This window comes from Nansenia antarctica, assembly GCF_963989245.1.
Source record: "Nansenia antarctica genome assembly, chromosome: 2".
Taxonomy (NCBI): domain Eukaryota; kingdom Metazoa; phylum Chordata; class Actinopteri; order Argentiniformes; family Microstomatidae; genus Nansenia; species Nansenia antarctica.
In genome coordinates this window covers 44,261,383-44,278,700 of record NC_137675.1, presented here as the reverse complement: position 1 = coordinate 44,278,700, position 17,318 = coordinate 44,261,383, and the positions used below count along the sequence as shown (strand labels likewise).

The following is a 17,318-nucleotide window of genomic DNA, read 5'->3' as shown; positions in this document are numbered from 1 at the left end:
CTTGATTGTTTCATTTCAAATCCTTTGTGGTGGCATACAGAGCCCAAATTATGGAAATTGTGTCACTGTCCAAATACTTCCAGACCTAACTGTATATAAATAAAAGAATGTCAATGACCCCAGGTGTGGGACTTTATTAGGTCAAACAGGTTTGAGGGGTCAGGCAAAGGACTTGGTGGAGTCAGGCAAGGGTCAGGCGATCATCGTTGTAATCCATGGAGCAGGGCAGGAACCGTGGTGCAAGGTGCTGGGCTGGAGGTGTCCATGGTGCTGAGTGCCCACTGATGAGCTAAATAAAACATTCTATTTCTGATGAGTCAACAGCACTAGGGCTCCTTCACAAAACCCTTACTGGAATCTTCATACACTCTGTGAATTAGTCTTTACTTTCTGATGAGTCAACAGCACTAACCCCATCCAGTGCGACATGTAGATAGCATATATTTAGAATATGTAAAATGCAAACACCAGAAATGCAAGAAAGTTTGAGGTATACCAAATGGAATTAATAACAAGTGTTACGACCCTTCTGTCTAGAGTAAAATAAGGGCCTAGGGTAGAGTGCACAATGTACAGGTGTGTTGCAACACAAATGCCCAAAAAAGTGTACAAGGGATCAAATCAATTCAAGTTTTATTTGTATAGCGCATTTCTTACAAGATGCGACTCAATGCGCTTCACGTAATGACAGATGTTCAGTGTAGTGTAGTGTTCAGTGTTGTGTCCAGTGTCCAGTGTAGTGTAGTGTTCAGTGTTGTGTCCAGTGTAGTGTAGTGTTCAGTGTTGTGTCCAGTGTAGTGTTCAGTGTTGTGTCCAGTGTCCAGTAGTGTTCAGTGTTGTGTCCAGTGTCCAGTGTAGTGTAGTGTTCAGTGTTGTGTCCAGTGTCCAGTGTAGTGTAGTGTTCAGTGTTGTGTCCAGTGTCCAGTGTAGTGTAGTGTTCAGTGTTGTGTCCAGTGTCCAGTGTAGTGTTCAGTGTTGTGTCCAGTGTCCAGTGTAGTGTAGTGTTCAGTGTTGTGTCCAGTGTCCAGTGTAGTGTTCAGTGTTGTGTCCAGTGTCCAGTGTAGTGTTCAGTGTTGTGTCCAGTGTCCAGTGTAGTGTTCAGTGTTGTGTCCAGTGTCCAGTGTAGTGTAGTGTTCAGTGTTGTGTCCAGTGTCCAGTGTAGTGTAGTGTTCAGTGTTGTGTCCAACCCCCAGTGGTCAGACACGGACAGCTCCGTTGGTGGCCAGTCGTCCCTCTGCTCGGGACCACAGCTCGGCGCCTGCAAAAAGTCAGCTCTCAAAAACAAGAAAACAAGCAATAAAAATAGGGGGATAAGTAATCGGTAGACATCTGAGAATGTAGCTATTGTGAACTTTTAAATTACATTAAGTGGTTGAAGACAATGCGGCGTTTTTTAGCCCTGCCAGCTGTACATCATTATCTTTGTTTTGTCACTATTTGCACTTCTGGTTATATGCATAACTGCATTTTGTTGTTGGTACTTGTACTCAGCAATGACAATAAAGTTGAATCTAATCTAATATCTCTCTAATATCTCTGATAACGCTAAACCACATAGGATTACCCAATTAGCCAAGCCAGATGAACAAAACTACGTGCGAAACAGCCGCGTAACACATGCAACAACCTAAACAGGGGAGGCTGGTTCATTAGGTGCAATTGGGCAATGCCCCACCAAAGGGAGAAGAGAGAGATTTTTTTTCTATGACTTCTAGACAGTGTTGCTTCTGAATATCATAGTCCAATCAGCTAGTGTTCTGTGGAGTATATCATAGTCCAATCAGCTAGTGTTCTGTGGAGTATGTTCCAATCAGCTTCAAGTCCCGCCCCTTTCGGGGCAACTTTCAGTCTACTCGAAGTTGCACTAGGCTGTTCTCGTAGACTTGCATGTAAAATCTATTTTGGTAACTTCAGGCCATTCGGTCAATTGTCTATGGGGTTTTGGGACATGCACCGAAAGGGGCGGGACTTGAAGCTGATTGGAACATACTCCACAGAACACTAGCTGATTGGACTATGATATACGCCACAGAACACTAGCTGATTGGACTATGATATTCAGAAGCAACACTGTCTAGAAGTCATAGAAAAAAAATCTCTCTCTTCTCCCTTTGGTGGGGAGCCAGCCTCCCCTGCTTGAGGATATTACAACTGGACCTATTACCGAAGTCAAACTTCGTTTGTGGTCGCAATCTCCGCGCAATCTCCGCGCAATCTCCGCGGCTGTTAGGCTGCTACTGTTGGTGTTTTGCGAAGCCAGAATACACAAACTCGACCTGAAGGTAAGAGAGTCAGCTAAGATAAAAGATACTTCAAACATTTAGTAATATCGTCAGCATGGTACGTTTTCTATTGTCGTCTTTTAGCTTGTTTGTTTATGTATTCAGCACATGCACACACACACACACACACACACACACACACGCACACACGCACACACGCACACACGCACACACGCACACACGCGCACACGCGCACACACACACACACACACACACACACACACACACACACACACACACACACACACACACACACACTCACACTCACACACTCACTAGAGGGGATGAAGAGGTCTGTACAGGGGGGTAGGGGGGATGAAGAGGTCTGTACAGGGGGGTAGAGGGGATAAAGAGGTCTGTACAGGGGGGTAGAGGGGATGAAGAGGTCTGTACAGGGGGGTAGAGGGGATGGAGAGGTCTGTACAGGGGGGGTAGAGGGGATGGAGAGGTCTGTACAGGGGGGTAGGGGGGATGAGGAGGTATGTAGAGGTGGGTAGGGGGGATGAAGAGGTCTGTAGAGGTGGGTAGGGGGGATGAAGAGGTCTGTAGAGGTGGGTAGGGGGGATGAAGAGGTCTGTACAGGGGGGTAGAGGGGATGAAGAGGTCTGTACAGGGGGGTAGAGGGGATGAAGAGGTCTGTACAGGGGGGTAGAGGGGATGGAGAGGTCTGTACAGGGGGGTAGGGGGGATGAGGAGGTATGTACAGGGGGGTAGAGGGGATGAAGAGGTCTGTACAGGGGGGTAGAGGGGATGAAGAGGTCTGTACAGGGGGGGTAGAGGGGATGGAGAGGTCTGTACAGGGGGGTAGGGGGGATGAGGAGGTATGTACAGGGGGGTAGAGGGGATGAAGAGGTCTGTACAGGGGGGTAGGGGGGATGAGGAGGTATGTACAGGGGGGTAGAGGGGATGAAGAGGTCTGTACAGGGGGGTAGGGGGGATGAGGAGGTATGTACAGGGGGGTAGAGGGGATGGAGAGGTCTGTAGAGGGGATGGAGAGGTCTGTAGAGGTGGGTAGAGGAGATGTAGAGGTGATGAAGAGGTCTGTAGAGGTGGGTAGAGGGGATGAAGAGGTCTGTACAGGGGGGTAGAGGGGATGAAGAGGTCTGTAGAGGTGGGTAGAGGGGATGAAGAGGTCTGTACAGGGGGGTAGAGGGGATGGCGAGGTCTGTACAGGGGGGTAGAGCTATTCTCATGCTAAAATCGACTGTAAATCCAGATTTTAAAGTTGATATTCTTCCCCGTGGAGCATGCCCCCATAACCTGTGCCCCACCCAAAATGTTTAGCACCAGCCGCCACTGAACCTAAATAATAAATACACATCTGAAAACTATAACATGTTCATTAATAATATTTCGAAATTCTCACCTGAGCTGCATTTGCCATTGTATTTGTAATTCTTCTTCTTCTTCTTCTTCTTCTTATCAATTGCGTGTTCAAATTATTGTTCGTTAAATGTCCTATAAAATGTCGCCGTGTTTTTTAAGATCCTTCAAAATCTCGCGGTTTCTCGCGGTTACTTACCGACGCGCTTACGATGACGCGCTCCAACCAAATGGTACATCACGTTTCCGGGTGATGGATTTGATGTCTGCAGCTGGACCCTTCTCGTGATGTCCGCAGCTGGACCCTTCTCGAATTTCTGGTTAGGACCCGGAAATGGCTAAACGTCACTTTTGACATCAGACTTAACAACCGGATGTGACATCATATTTATGCGACAGCTTTTGAATGTAAAACACGGATCTCGTAAGAAGGGAGAGATTACATTAGCTACGGTGAAATAGTGTATATTGGCTGCAGCAATGGGTCCTATAGAGGTAAATGTTTATTTTAAGCGTTTCCACATTTTATTTTTGTCGTATGTGAAATATTCTGCACTGGCCTCTATAAAGTAACGTTAATTTGCGCACCTGCTTTGTGTTAGCCAATGCAATGAATGAATGAATGAATGGTCTTTATTGTCATTGCTACAGTACAGGTACCAAACAACGAAATTTAGGAGGGGTGGCTACCCTGGTGTTAGGAAAGAAAAAAAAAAGAAAGAAAAAAAAACTTTTAAAAACATCACAAGAAGGGAAGGAGCTGGTTTACATAAATAAAGGCTATGTACACTATCCACTATACTATACTGTACAGATAGACGACTAGGGTTGTCATATTGCACAATAGTGTTATTTCACATTTATTTAAAGTGTCGCAGTTTGCAGGCTTGAAATGTTAGCCCCACTGTTCGAATTGAAATGAAAGCACAACTTGTAATACAAGAGAATAGTCTGTTGATGAGTTAACTACCTTTCAATTAAATGTTGATAAAGATTAGGTTTTCTCGTGGGTAGACGAACAACAAAGCTCGCCACCACGGTCTCCTATACATAGCGAGTCTGACCCTGTGTGCTCCTTCCAGCTCCTCCACATGTCTGTCTTCTCCCAAAGCTTCTCTCCCTGCGGTCGCTTTCTAGCAGCGGGCAACAACTACGGCGAGATTGCTGTGTTCAGGTGAGAGCGAATAAGCGATAATAGGCATGCACTCCTAAGAAAAGACCTAACTAATGCGTAATTAGATGGCATGAAGTCTGTAACGTTAGCTACAGTCCCATGATGAGGTATCGCTATTTACAGTATGTCCTCAGTGTTTTCGGGTTCTACACAATTGTTCCCTTCCCTTCCCAGCCTCTCCTCAGCGCTCAGCCCAGACGCCACACAACTGAGCCAGAAGCCCACCCTCACGTTTACCGGTTAGTCTGTCTTGCACTTGTCTAAAGCATCGTGGTTAGAGGTTACCTCCCTCCCTGCCTGCTCCTGACATCCATGTCTGCTCCTCTTACTCTCTCTCTCTCTCTCCCATCCTCACTCCCAGCTCATGAGGGACCCGTCTTCTCTCTCATCTCCACTGACACTCACCTCCTCAGCGCTGGCAATGGAGAGATCAGTGCCTGGAGCTGGGCAGAGCTTACCAAGCGGGTAAGGTCTATACAGGGGACAGTGTTTCCCCTAGGTTTGCTGCCTTGGGGGGGTGGCATGGACCCCCCCCCCCCCCCCCCCCCAGGGGGTAAGACCCTGCGACATACCAGCGTCATGTCCAGGGGGTGTACTAACTTGTACATTAAGCCGCCTCATGCTACGGAAACAGGAGATAGGCTCCTTCCCTATGGGCCATTAGGCTCGAGAACCATCGGTTCTCAAGGCTACTTACTTATGTGGTCTTGACTACCTGTCCACTTTCTCACCTGGTTCTTGCTCTCTCTCTCTGGTATGCTGACACCATCCTGCTCTCTCTCCTGCTCTCCCTCCCTATCCTCCTCTCTCCCTATTTTGCTGTCAACCAAAAGGCAAACATAACAACCAGAGTATTTATAATCTAATAAGAGGTATAAATTGATCCATATCAATTTATAACATAATTATAATTGAATTTTGAATGGACTTTATTGTCATTGCTACAGTACACGTACCAAACAACGAAATTTAGGAGGGGTGGCTCCCCTGGTGTTAGGAAAGGGAAAAAAAAAACGCTTTAAAAAAAAATCACAAGAAGGGAAGGAGCTGGTTTACATAAATAAAGGCTATGTACACAATCCACTGTACTATACTGTACAGATAGACGACTAGGGTTGTCATATTGCACAATAGTATTGTTTCACGTTATTTAAAATTTTGGATTGCTGTGGGCAATGCAGTCAGATAATGTCATTTTGACATTACTCTCTCACCTGGAAAAAAAAACATGTCCAACTATACTATAAAAAACAGACATTTCAAATGCTTCAATCCACTGTCCATGTACTGTAAATATGCCATTATTGTATTACCATGAAGCCCAATTCTAACAGAATAAGAAAGATTGTATATCTAATTTAAGTAAAATAATAAAGTGCATCCAGTTAGCTCTTTAGCTGGCAAGTGTGCAGCAGACTAGCTCATCTCATCACCTCTGAGCTAGCTAGCTTGATAGTTATTTGACACTATTTACACAATGGAATTATAGTCATTGTCAAGTGTCAGTCAGACACTTTCTAGTCACAATAATAACGACCAATTTTAACCAACTTTCTCTGTCAGAACACTCAGCAATTATATTTGCTAACGTTTCAACTTGCTTACTTTCTATCTGAAGACATCTCACCCGGCAAAAACTCTCGCGTCGCGCGCACAATGTTGTATTATTCACCAGCGCGGCACAGTGCGAACCGAAGTGTGGAGAGATAGGTCTGGCTATGCGAGACTACTGGCGGACTAATGTTACCAACGAGCCTATGGGCTTGCCACTTGCCAGATTCGGGTTGGGTGCGTTTAAAAAACACGGATATTTTAGCTTGTTCGATGTTTGGTGTTTATGTCCGTAATAATTCCTCTTTCTTGGGGGGGCGGGTGGTTCCGTTGGGGGGGCTTTTTGTTACGGTTCTTGTTATTTGCTCTTCAGAAATCTAAAAGCTTGATGAAATGAATATATTTTTGTATTATTATTGTTTCAGATATAATATCTGAAATATAGGAAAGTATATCTAAGGGTTAGTCAAGAAGTATTACATGTTGTGTCATGTTCACATTGGTTGTTAAAATGATGCAGTAATCCAGTATCACTTCACTCTTCTACATTTCTAATTTCTACATTTCTAATGGTTCATCAATGGACCCTAACCCTAATATAAATGTGAGTGTTAACTAATGCTAAACCTAAATGCTAGTTCTAACTAATGTTAGTCTTTAGTATGTGATATTTTTACCAAGTGTGTGTGCTGTGTTCCCTCCAGAATACTAAGGCTGCTTGGACAAGGAGGCCAAACTATAAGTAAGGCACTGCTTCAGATGATCGTTTAAAAGTGTGTTGAGTGTCTGTTGTGTGTCTGCTGATATGTGTATTATGCTTGTTGCCCAGTACTGTTCAGTGCAAGTCTGTTTGCTTCTCTTCACAGATCCAGCCTTGAGATCCCAGAGATCAATGCCATGGTCGTCAATACCATAGTGAGTACACTGAAACAGGTCCAGTGTTTTTGACGTTGTCAGACTGAAGATGGTAATCCACCTTCTTTCTCTCTCAGGATAAAAGTCTAGTGGTCGGCGGAGGAGACAACAACATCCACATCATGGATCTGGAGAGTGGCATCTTCAAGGTTTGGGAGGAGCAGTCAACATTCACCTGTTAGATGTTGCGGGAGGAAGTCTCTCTCCTCCTCTAGTTTCTCTCTTCTCTGTTTGACCCCTCTTATCTCATGTCGTGTTCCATCCCTCTCTCTCTCTCTCTCCTCTCCAGTCAGTTCTGCAGGGTCACACAGGCTACATCCACTGTCTGAGTGTGAGGGAGAGGGAGGGAGAGATCCTGTCCGGGGGGGAGGACGGTTCCGTCAGGATATGGGGTGAGTGACCCCATAGACCCCTGGGGACATTAAGCCTTTCTAGTAGAGGTGTTTCTAGTAGAGGTTTTTCTAGTAGAGGTGTTTCTAGTAGAGGTGTTTCTAGTAGGGGTGTTTCTAGTAGGGGTGTTTCTAGATGAGCGCTGATCAGATTTCCAGAGTGTATTTACGAACGCAACCTCAGCCAGTACGCAGGCACACACAGAGATAGTCAGTAGTTTTTACCGTTATGGCGGATGCAGTTAAACTAGAGCTTGAAGTTCCCCCAGCATCCTTTAAATCTCCTGTTTGGGAAAATTACGGTTTTTCAGTTACCTACAATGACGATGGACAAAGTTTATTTTTTTGGGGGGGGGAGGGTCTACATCTCATCTCATCCAAGTCACATGATGCCCAAGCTAACATCTTCCTGTCTGCTAAACTTTGCTGCAGTTGAAATAAAAAGGTCTTAAGATGGAAGTAGAAACATAAGAAGTAATAAAATAAAATAACATAGAAGTTATTTATATGTTGCGATAACTTCTCAACAGGATTTTACAGGGTTCGTTCAAACTATCGTAATTCTTGAACTATATGTGCAATCGAAAAAAATCCAACAGTTTCTGAAAGCAGAGAAGTTGCACTCTCTAGCCATTTAGGGTTATTACGGTAGTTCACCAAAAAAACAAATGCATTGACCTCAAAGTGTCATGGAGTGATTTGAAGAGAAGCAGTATTTTAGCTGTATTTTATACTTTAGTGAGTTTCTGTACATATATGTTTGTGATTGTGAAATGTCACGAAGACCATCTAGGCTAGGGTAACCAATCCACCTAAAAGTTTCATCGAGGACGACGATGTAAGTGACGAAGGACTGATTTCTTCTTCTGAACCAGGGTATGGAGGTTAGTTCTAGCGAATTTACCTGATAGAACATCGACATGCTAGAAACACGTTTCGTGTTATGAAAAAAACGAGTCGGCGAGTGGTTTGCCCTAGGCTGCGTTCGTAAATTCGCTCTGGAAATCTGATCAGCAGTCATGGAATGCCTCTTGTCCAATCAAATTACTTGGTCCTTTTATGACGTTGAGCCCAGTGTGCCCTCCGGCGCTCTCAGAGCGAATTTTACGAACGCTGCCCGAGACTGTCTCGCGTCCCCCTTTACCTCGCTTCTACCCTGCTGCTACGCTGCTTCTATAACATCAGGATCAGACACAGGGTTTTTAATGGCTTCTGTGTGCTTTAGACTTGCGTAGAATCGATTTTATTTTTATTTTTAAAGTCCGACCGGAAAATGTATTATTGTCGCCAGACCCACTGCGTGGGAATACGACGCGTGCGGATGAGAGACAACATATAAAACAAAACTTGCACACTTATTGCTCATGTGACATTGGTTAAGCTGCGCCCAAAACCCCGATATATTGCCACGTGAAATGATAAGACAAGAGGCCACGATACGATAATCGCCGTAGGAGGCGATTTGACTGTAGGCATGTGAAGTTATAATTTCTTCAAACTTGCATTGGTAGCAACGGTGTGTGTGTTTTAGTAAATATAGTGTGTGTGTGTGTGTGTGTGTGTGTGTGGCCCTCCTGTGAGAGGTGTGTGTGTGCCATATCTCAGTATGTAGGCTATGCAGTGTAAGTGAGTGTAAGTAAGTGTGTGAGTTTATTCTGTTATTTATGTAATTATATCTAATGTGTTGAGAAGCAATGGAAATGAATCAAGAAATTGATAGAGTAGGCTAACTTACATTATCATTGTTCTATATGCAACAGAACAGATCACCCAGCATTGCTAATGAAAATAATCAACGAATGTGAGTCTAATACCAATACTTGCTCAATAGGTCTTAAAATCTATTAAAAGTGGTCTTATAAAGGTCTTAAATGTAACTTGTTGAAACCTGCAGGAACCCGCATAATTATTTTGAGAACAGGTTGCTTACATTAATTATGAGGGTGTTAAGGTCAGGGCCATCGCTACTTACACATGCATCATTGTTAGACCACTGTTAATGCTAGAGCTAACCATCTACGGGACCATCCCCAGTTTGCACCCCTGTATTATATTTTTTCTTTATTTGAGAGAATATTCTGATATGGTTTTGATTTACTTTTCAGTAAATGTAACTTTATTATACAAGTACAGTACAGTTATTTTTTTCTAAATGCTGCACATGGATGGATATCCAGAATGGATCTTTGAGAATATTTATTTATTTATTTACTTTTCAGTAAATTGTACTTTTTTATTAGTAGGTTGCAGCTGGTTGCAGCAGTATTGGCAGACTTTATTATATTTCAGAAACAAAGACCCACTGTTTGTTCAATAAACCACTGTTTAATAATAATTAAAACATACAAAAAAAAAAGTTTTGTGATCATTTTTACCCTGTTATACCGAAGATGTACCAAACCGTGACCTAAAAACCGGGGTACGTACCGAACCGACATTTTTGTGAACCGTTCCACCCCTACTTTCAAAAAAATAATAATCTAGAGATTATTAGATATTTTTTACTCTTTTCCAAAAGGTCACTTGTTGAAAGATGTTCAACCGGTAGAGTCCTTCATGCGATTCGTGGTCCTGTATGAGATTTGCAGATCATTGTTACTGGTAATTAAAAAAACAGTGTAATAACAAAACAATTTATAAAATGTTACGGTTGCCGAAATTATGAGTGTGTGGGTGCGCGTGTGTGCGCGCATGTTGTTATTTTCGCTATGATGACAGTCACAGCCTACTGTCATATTCCCAAAAAAGGTGACAACTGAATGATTTTTGTCAGAAGGCATTTCTTTAATGGGGATTAACAGAAATGCTTAGGAAAAAGTTATGCGGCGCTGTCAAAAATTTATGTTTTTACTATTCTTTGACTTAACATTTAGCAACGATAAAGTAATTCTGTCCAGCATCTCCTGTATTTTGTTCGGCGATGAGAACCGCTTCCTATTTACCAAGTGCAAGAGTGCAGAGAATCCATTCTTGTCAGTGAAGCGCTCACACCTACTCATGCAGAGATGTGAAATCAAATCAAATCAAATTTTATTAAGCACAAGCTCAGCTCAGCACAGGGGAAAGCAGAGAGTGAGATGTTATTTACAAAGAAACGTTGGCCGAATTTGTACTTGTCCGGTTGTCCAATCACAAATGGTACTGCTGTGTGTGTGTTGTGCTGTATTCATGCCCTAATCGTGCTCAGTCTGGCTCTCCCAGTGTGCCGTGTAGACAGAGTTCTCTGTCTAGGTTTTGCCTGGCACCCCTGGACCAACTGTTGTGTCTCACTATCCAAACCAATCCTCTGCCTCCAGATTCCCGGACTGGCCAATCCGTGCACTGTATCGAGGTCTACAAATACGAGGTGAGAGACATTGGGGTGGGACACAGGTACTTTGTACTTTGCAGGGTGATGGGTCATTCAAGACAAGTCGGACACTCAGAAATATGAGCTCTGATTGGGGTGAAATCCATTTGAACGGCCCTCCAACTTAGTCATTACCAGTTGAACGGCCCTCCAACTTAGTCATTACCAGTTGAACGGCCCTCCAACTTAGTCATTACCAGTTGGAAACTCAGGGATCGTCCTCAAGCTCTGAGTTTCCTTGCTGTAGTTCTCTGACGTCATGTCAACAAGAACGTAACCGTGAGCACGGCAGGGTTTTCACAATGCTGCCGTATATCTATCCAACCAACCAACCCATCCCACTTTCTTTTAAATACCCAGCAAATCTAACTAATGTACAAACCATCTTTAAACAATTTCCACTACCAAAATAAGACTTCACAAGCCCACAACGTTTCTTTTGGAACTTTTTCTAGTTATTTGGTGGGCTTGCTTCAAGAAAGTCCAACTCTTGATTTGTCATACTTATTATTAGTGGGCTTGCTCCAGCAAGTGTCCACCAACTGTTGTTCTTCGACATACAGTGCCGTCCAAAAGTAATTGGAAAGAGGAAGCATTTTGTCTTCTTTTATCTCTAATACTCCAACAATCTGGATTTGAGATCAAACAATTATTGGGGCCAAAGTAGAGATTCTCAACTTTCATTACATGTTTTTGTCTTTCAGACTGGTTTCACCATTTAGAAAGTACAACCATTTTTAAGTGGTAAGTGGACTGCACTTATATAGCGCCTTTTTTGCTGCTCCAAAGCTGCTCCAAAGCGCTTTACAACGGCCTCTCATTCACCCATTCACACAGACATTCACACACCAATGGCGGCAAGCTGCCATGCAAGGCGCTGGCCCGCTCACTGGGAGCAATTTTGGGGTTCAGTGTCTTGCCCAAGGACACTTTGACATGTGGCCAGCCGGGGCTCGAACCGCTGATCTTAAAAAAAAATATAATGTCCAAATAAAGGACTCGTTTAGTATTTGGTCAACAATCCTTTGCGTACAAAGACTGCCTGGAGTCTGCAAAGAAGTCCTGTCATTTTCCTCCCATCCTGTCTCTCGCTGTTTACAGGCTGTTGCCTATAGAGGGCGATGTTGTGGTGTTTATTTGTTTCATTAGGAGCCCAGGGACAGTATCTCTGGCAAACACCAATCAATGTTTATTTTTGTAAACTGCTATTGGACCTCTGTCCCGTGGTGTCTGGTGTCTGGTGCCCGTCTTGACCCAGATAACCCACATTACGCTCACCTTAATGCGTTTGATGATTTACATGAGTGATTATTTGATTTGTGTGGCTGTAGTGAATTAACCTTGCTTTATTTAATAGCATTATTATTATTTTAATAATTAGGAGGTTGGAGACACCACAGAATGTTGCATAAAGGCCAATGCACACGGCCCCGATTTTGTCGCACCGCCGAATTCGATTCCATTGTTTTGAATGAGACAATGCACACGGCGTGCGATGCGATTTTATCGAAAAGAAAAAAACGACACAAGGAAATTCTAAAGCAGAGGGAATTCACCATGGCTCTTACTTTAACCCTGTAGAATCTTCTTGTCGGTAATTAGATGTAATGGATCAATCTATTGAGGATTTCGTGATCTTAAATGCGTTGTGTCATCTCAGAATAGATCAGGTGCGCAGCATACACGATTTGACAAGAAAATAGAATGTTCAACACGGGTCGGAATCTCTGTACTTGATTTATTAAGACAGTCAGCGAATGGTTCATTCAGCACAGTACCACAGCATCCGGCATTCCACGACATTCAACGACATTATTATGACATACAGACAGGCTTAAATACTCTTGACCACCCTCTGTCTGTGCCCTGGCGCCTAACCGCCATTGGCTTTAAGATAACAACCTCTCGAGTCTGTATATTGTGGCGTGATTGCTGCATATTGTGGCGTTATTGCTACCCCTGAAGAGCAGGCTGACCTGGAAGGAACAGAATGTGTGTGTCTGAGTGACCTGAGAATAGAGTATGTGTGTGTGTGTGGGTCTGTGTCATGTGTGTGTGTCTGAGTGACAGAAGCATAAATGTTGCTAGACAATCAGTAAGATCTAACAACCCTAATCCATTGTTTGATTCCAAACTAAACAAGAAAATGTTTTGCTGTCCGAGTGTCCGGTCACTTATGCAGTGGCACTGTACATGACCATACTATAAAGCTGTGGGAATATGTTTCCCAAGTGTCCAAACAGCATCGAAGCCTGTCACTTCAGACACTTTGTAATATGGTGTTTAGCTGTGTGGATCCAAGAAGAATAGGCTCCCAACAGGTCTGCCACAGCACAGGGGTGAAATCCACAGTTGATATTGTTGTCAACACCAGTGTGAAGCAGAGAAAAATAGACTCCAATTCAACGTTTACTTTGCTGCTACAACAGTCGGGCGATGTCTAAGCTTTACGCAGCACTGGTGTAGCAGGTGATATTGGATACAGTCTAGTAGTGTATCAACTCTGTGCCCCACTAGGTTCACAAAAGCACGATTGGCGTAGCAGGCCCATAGATCAATAGGTACACAACTAAAACCAATGCAGAGGTGAAGCACGTGTGTGAGTTTTTATTTGAAATGCGGTTAATATTTTTGCATTAATGTTTATAGTTCCGTTTTATAGTTCAGCTTCAGTTAGACAGGCGAAGGTGAAATGATTGCAACAAAAAACAGTTGCTGGAAAAGTACAACCAAAACAAGCTACGGACAGAAACATGACTCCTCTCTCTCTCTCTCTCTCTCTCTCTCTCTCTCTCTCTCTCTCTCTCTCTCTCTCTCTCTCTCTCTCTCTCTCTCTCTCTCTCTCTCTGCTGTCCCTCTTTCCTCTCGATGGTGAGATAGGACTGCGCACGGCCCCAGTACGGCAAGTGGATCAGCTGCCTCACGACCGACTCTGATTGGATGGTAAGGAGAGGGCATGCCATTACCCCCCCCCATCCTCCCCCCTTTAGTCACCACAGCCCCACTTCCCCTTGGCTCAGTGTTGTTCTTCATAGACTTTGTCCATACTTGTTCGGTTGAGTTATCAGAACGGTTGTCATGGCGATACGGTGCCCCCCCCCCGTCACTGCTGACTAGACCTGTGGAATGCCATGTTTTAGCCGTCACCCAGATGAAGAGCCGAGATGTCTGCCCAAATAGTTTAACAATGGAGGCTATGCCTCATTATTATCATTACCATCTCCTCTTCTGAGAACATATCTGCCCCAGCATTACAGATATAAAGGGTGATGGGTTAAGAACATATCTGCCCCAGCATTACAGATATAAAGGGTGATGGGTTAAGAACATATCTGCCCCAGCATTACAGATATAGAGGGTGATGGGTTAAGAACATATCTGCCCCAGCATTAGAGATATAGAGGGTGATGGGTTAAGAACATATCTGCCCCAGCATTACAGATATAGAGGGTGATGGGTTAAGAACATATCTGCCCCAGCATTAGAGATATAGAGTTGATGGGTTAAGAACATATCTGCCCCAGCATTACAGACATAAAGGGTGATGGGTTAAGAACATATCTGCCCCAGCATTACAGATATAGAGGATCATGGGTTAAGAACATATCTGCCCCAGCATTAGAGATATAGAGTTGATGGGTTAAGAACATATCTGCCCATTAGAGATATAGAGGTGATGGGTTAAGAACATATCTGCCCCAGCATTAGAGATATAGAGGTGATGGGTTAAGAACATATCTGCCCCAGCATTAGAGATATAGAGGTGATGGGTTAAGAACATATCTGCCCCAGCATTAGAGATATAGAGGATGATGGGTTAAGAACATATCTGCCCCAGCATTAGACATATAGAGGTGATGGGTTAGGTGGGGGGCATATGGCTTATTATCTTCTCCCATTTGTTCCTTCTTGATGTGGTAAGATGAAAAAAAAGCCACTGCCCGCAATAACGTACTTATCGTCATCAAAAGGACATTGATTAACTGTACTTGATTGTTGTCTCCCCCCCTGATTCCAATGTCCTCTTCTCTCCCCCCTGATCCCCATGTCCTCCTCTCTCCCCACTGATCCCCATGTCCTCTTCTCTCCCCCCTGATCCCCATGCCCTCTTCTCTCCCCCCTGATCCCCATGTCCTCTTCTCTCCCCCCTGATCCCCATGCCCTCTTTTCTCCCCCTGATCCCCATGTCCTCCTCTCTCCCCCCTGATCCCCATGTCCTCCTCTCTCCCCCCTGATCCCCATGTCCTCCTCTCTTCCCCCTGATCCCCATCATGCCCTCCTCTCTCCCCCCTGATCCCCATGTCCTCCTCTCTCCCCCCTGATCCCCATGCCCTCTTCTCTTCTCTCTCATCCCCATGTCCTCCTCTCTTCTCTCTCATCCCCCTGTCCTCCTCTCTTCTCTCTCATCCCCCTGTCCTCCTCTCTTCTCTCTCCCCCCTGATCCTCATGTCCTCCTCTCTTCTCTCTCATCCCCATATCCTCCTCTCTTCTCTCTCATCCCCATATCCTCCTCTCTCCTCTCTTCTCTCTCATCCCCATGTCCTCCTCTCTCCTCTCTCATCCCCATGTCCTCTCTCCTCTCTTCTCTCTCATCCCCATGTCCTCCTCTCTCCTCTCTTCTCTCTCTTCCCCATGTCCTCCTCTCTCCTCTCTCATCCCCATGTCCTCCTCTCTCCTCTCTTCTCTCTCATCCTCATGCCCTCCTCTCTTCTCTCTGCAGCTGTGTGGAGGAGGCCCGTCCCTCTCTCTATGGCACCTCCGCTCTCTCTCCCCCACCTCCGTCTTCCCTCTCTCCGGCTGTCAGCGACAAGCCACCTTTTACCAAGACATGGTGAGGCACTGAACTGTGGTGTGTGTGTGTGTGTGTGTGTGTGTGTGTGTGTGTGTGCGTGTGTCTAACCTCTCTCCCTGTAAATGAAACTGTGTGTGTGTCTAACCTCTCTCCCTGTAAATGAAACTGTGTGTGTCTAACCTCTGTCCCTGTAGATCCTGTCGGTGGGAGAGGGCCAGTGTGTGTCCCACTGTCTCCTGGGGGGGGGGGTGAAGGCGCAGATCCCCTGCACCCCCCACTCTCTCAACACACTCGCCCTGAACTTGAACAGCACTGAACACAGGGTGAGTTGAGTCCACCTGAACACACTCATCAGTTGACCGCCATCTTTCCTTCCCTCTTCTCTTTTTTCACCTCCATCGCATCCCCCCTTCTCTCTTCTATCAAAATAAGCCTGGATTTTCCTTTAGCAACGTTGATGGAATACCCCCCAGATCTTACTAGGTGTTGTTGCGTTTTGTTGTTGCTTCCTCTCTCAGGCTGTACAGTAGGTGGGTAGAGTAATGTTTGAATAGGGAGGCAAAGTATTTTCACCCAAATGTAGTACATATATATACAATTTCTTGTACGTTTTCTTTTCCAATTAATTTAAGTTAGCTAGATAGTTAGAGAAAATAATTGTGATATGGTTACCAGAACCAAACACTAGTTAATCTAAAAGAAAATGTACAAGAAACTGTCCATCTATGTGTTAAACACAAGACTTATATTAGCTATTTAAAAATAAAAAACTGTGGACTTGAACCAGAACCAAGTGAAGTGACGACCTTCTGATGAAACGCGTTGCCTCCCTATAGAGTGGTGAGGAGCTTTCATCATCCCAGCATCTTTGTTTATTTTGCCATTTACGTTTTATGAAAGTGGCGATTCATCAAACTGAAAAGCATGAGCCGGAGTCATTTTCTCATAGTGATTCAAATTACTCAAGATACTGTTGTGACATGTAAAATAGTAGTTATTTTGGGGGCTAAGTTTAACCAGTTAGCACACATAAGATATTGGCTAGATTTGCAGGACCAGGAAAATAGGTAAGCAAATGCATCTTTAATATCCAGTCAGCAAATGAATGGGCAACTGTCTTGCAGAAACAGGTGTGGCCTAATGCGTAATCCCTTATTACTCTATTATCGTGATCCCCATGTCTCTATTATTAATCTATTATCTTAGCATTCTGTTGTCTTTGTTGTTTCAGGTGCTGACAGTAGGGGGCAGCAGTGACCAAATAGACGTATTCACCAACCTTTCTTACCGAGCATTTTCCCTGTCCTTCTGAACACACACACACACACACACACACACACACACACACACACACACACACACACACACACACACACACACACACACACACTGTGTTGTACACTTTCACTCTACTTACTGTATGACATTAATAATTGTACAGGTAGTTCTTATCTATGGTCAAAAAGGGGTCATTCATAAGACACCAATTCTAGGATTCACCCTGATGTAATTTTTTTATGACAATAATGTGTTGATGACTTTT

The 17,318-nt window shown here is 44.2% G+C and overlaps 1 protein-coding gene across 1 annotated transcript; it reads left to right on the top strand.

Moving 5' to 3' along the window:
- The first annotated feature begins 4,033 nt into the window (after nt 1-4,033).
- LOC308151036 (THO complex subunit 6 homolog) lies at nt 4,034-17,285 on the top strand. The gene is made up of 13 exons (XM_080523846.1): nt 4,034-4,100; nt 4,688-4,779; nt 4,954-5,018; nt 5,141-5,244; nt 7,035-7,072; nt 7,197-7,245; nt 7,323-7,394; nt 7,535-7,637; nt 10,931-10,980; nt 13,864-13,926; nt 15,704-15,814; nt 15,970-16,098; nt 17,007-17,285. Exons 1-13 carry the CDS (start codon nt 4,086-4,088, stop codon nt 17,085-17,087), a joined length of 972 nt encoding a protein of 323 aa, XP_080379972.1. The 5' UTR covers nt 4,034-4,085; the 3' UTR covers nt 17,088-17,285.
- The last annotated feature ends 33 nt before the right edge of the window (nt 17,286-17,318 follow it).

Coding starts and splice junctions, on each gene's coding strand:
- LOC308151036 (XM_080523846.1), top strand. Junction 5,245..7,034: donor GGGCAGAGCTTACCAAGCGG/GTAAGGTCTATA, acceptor TGTTCCCTCCAG/AATACTAAGGCTGCTTGGAC. Junction 7,246..7,322: donor CCATGGTCGTCAATACCATA/GTGAGTACACTG, acceptor TTTCTCTCTCAG/GATAAAAGTCTAGTGGTCGG.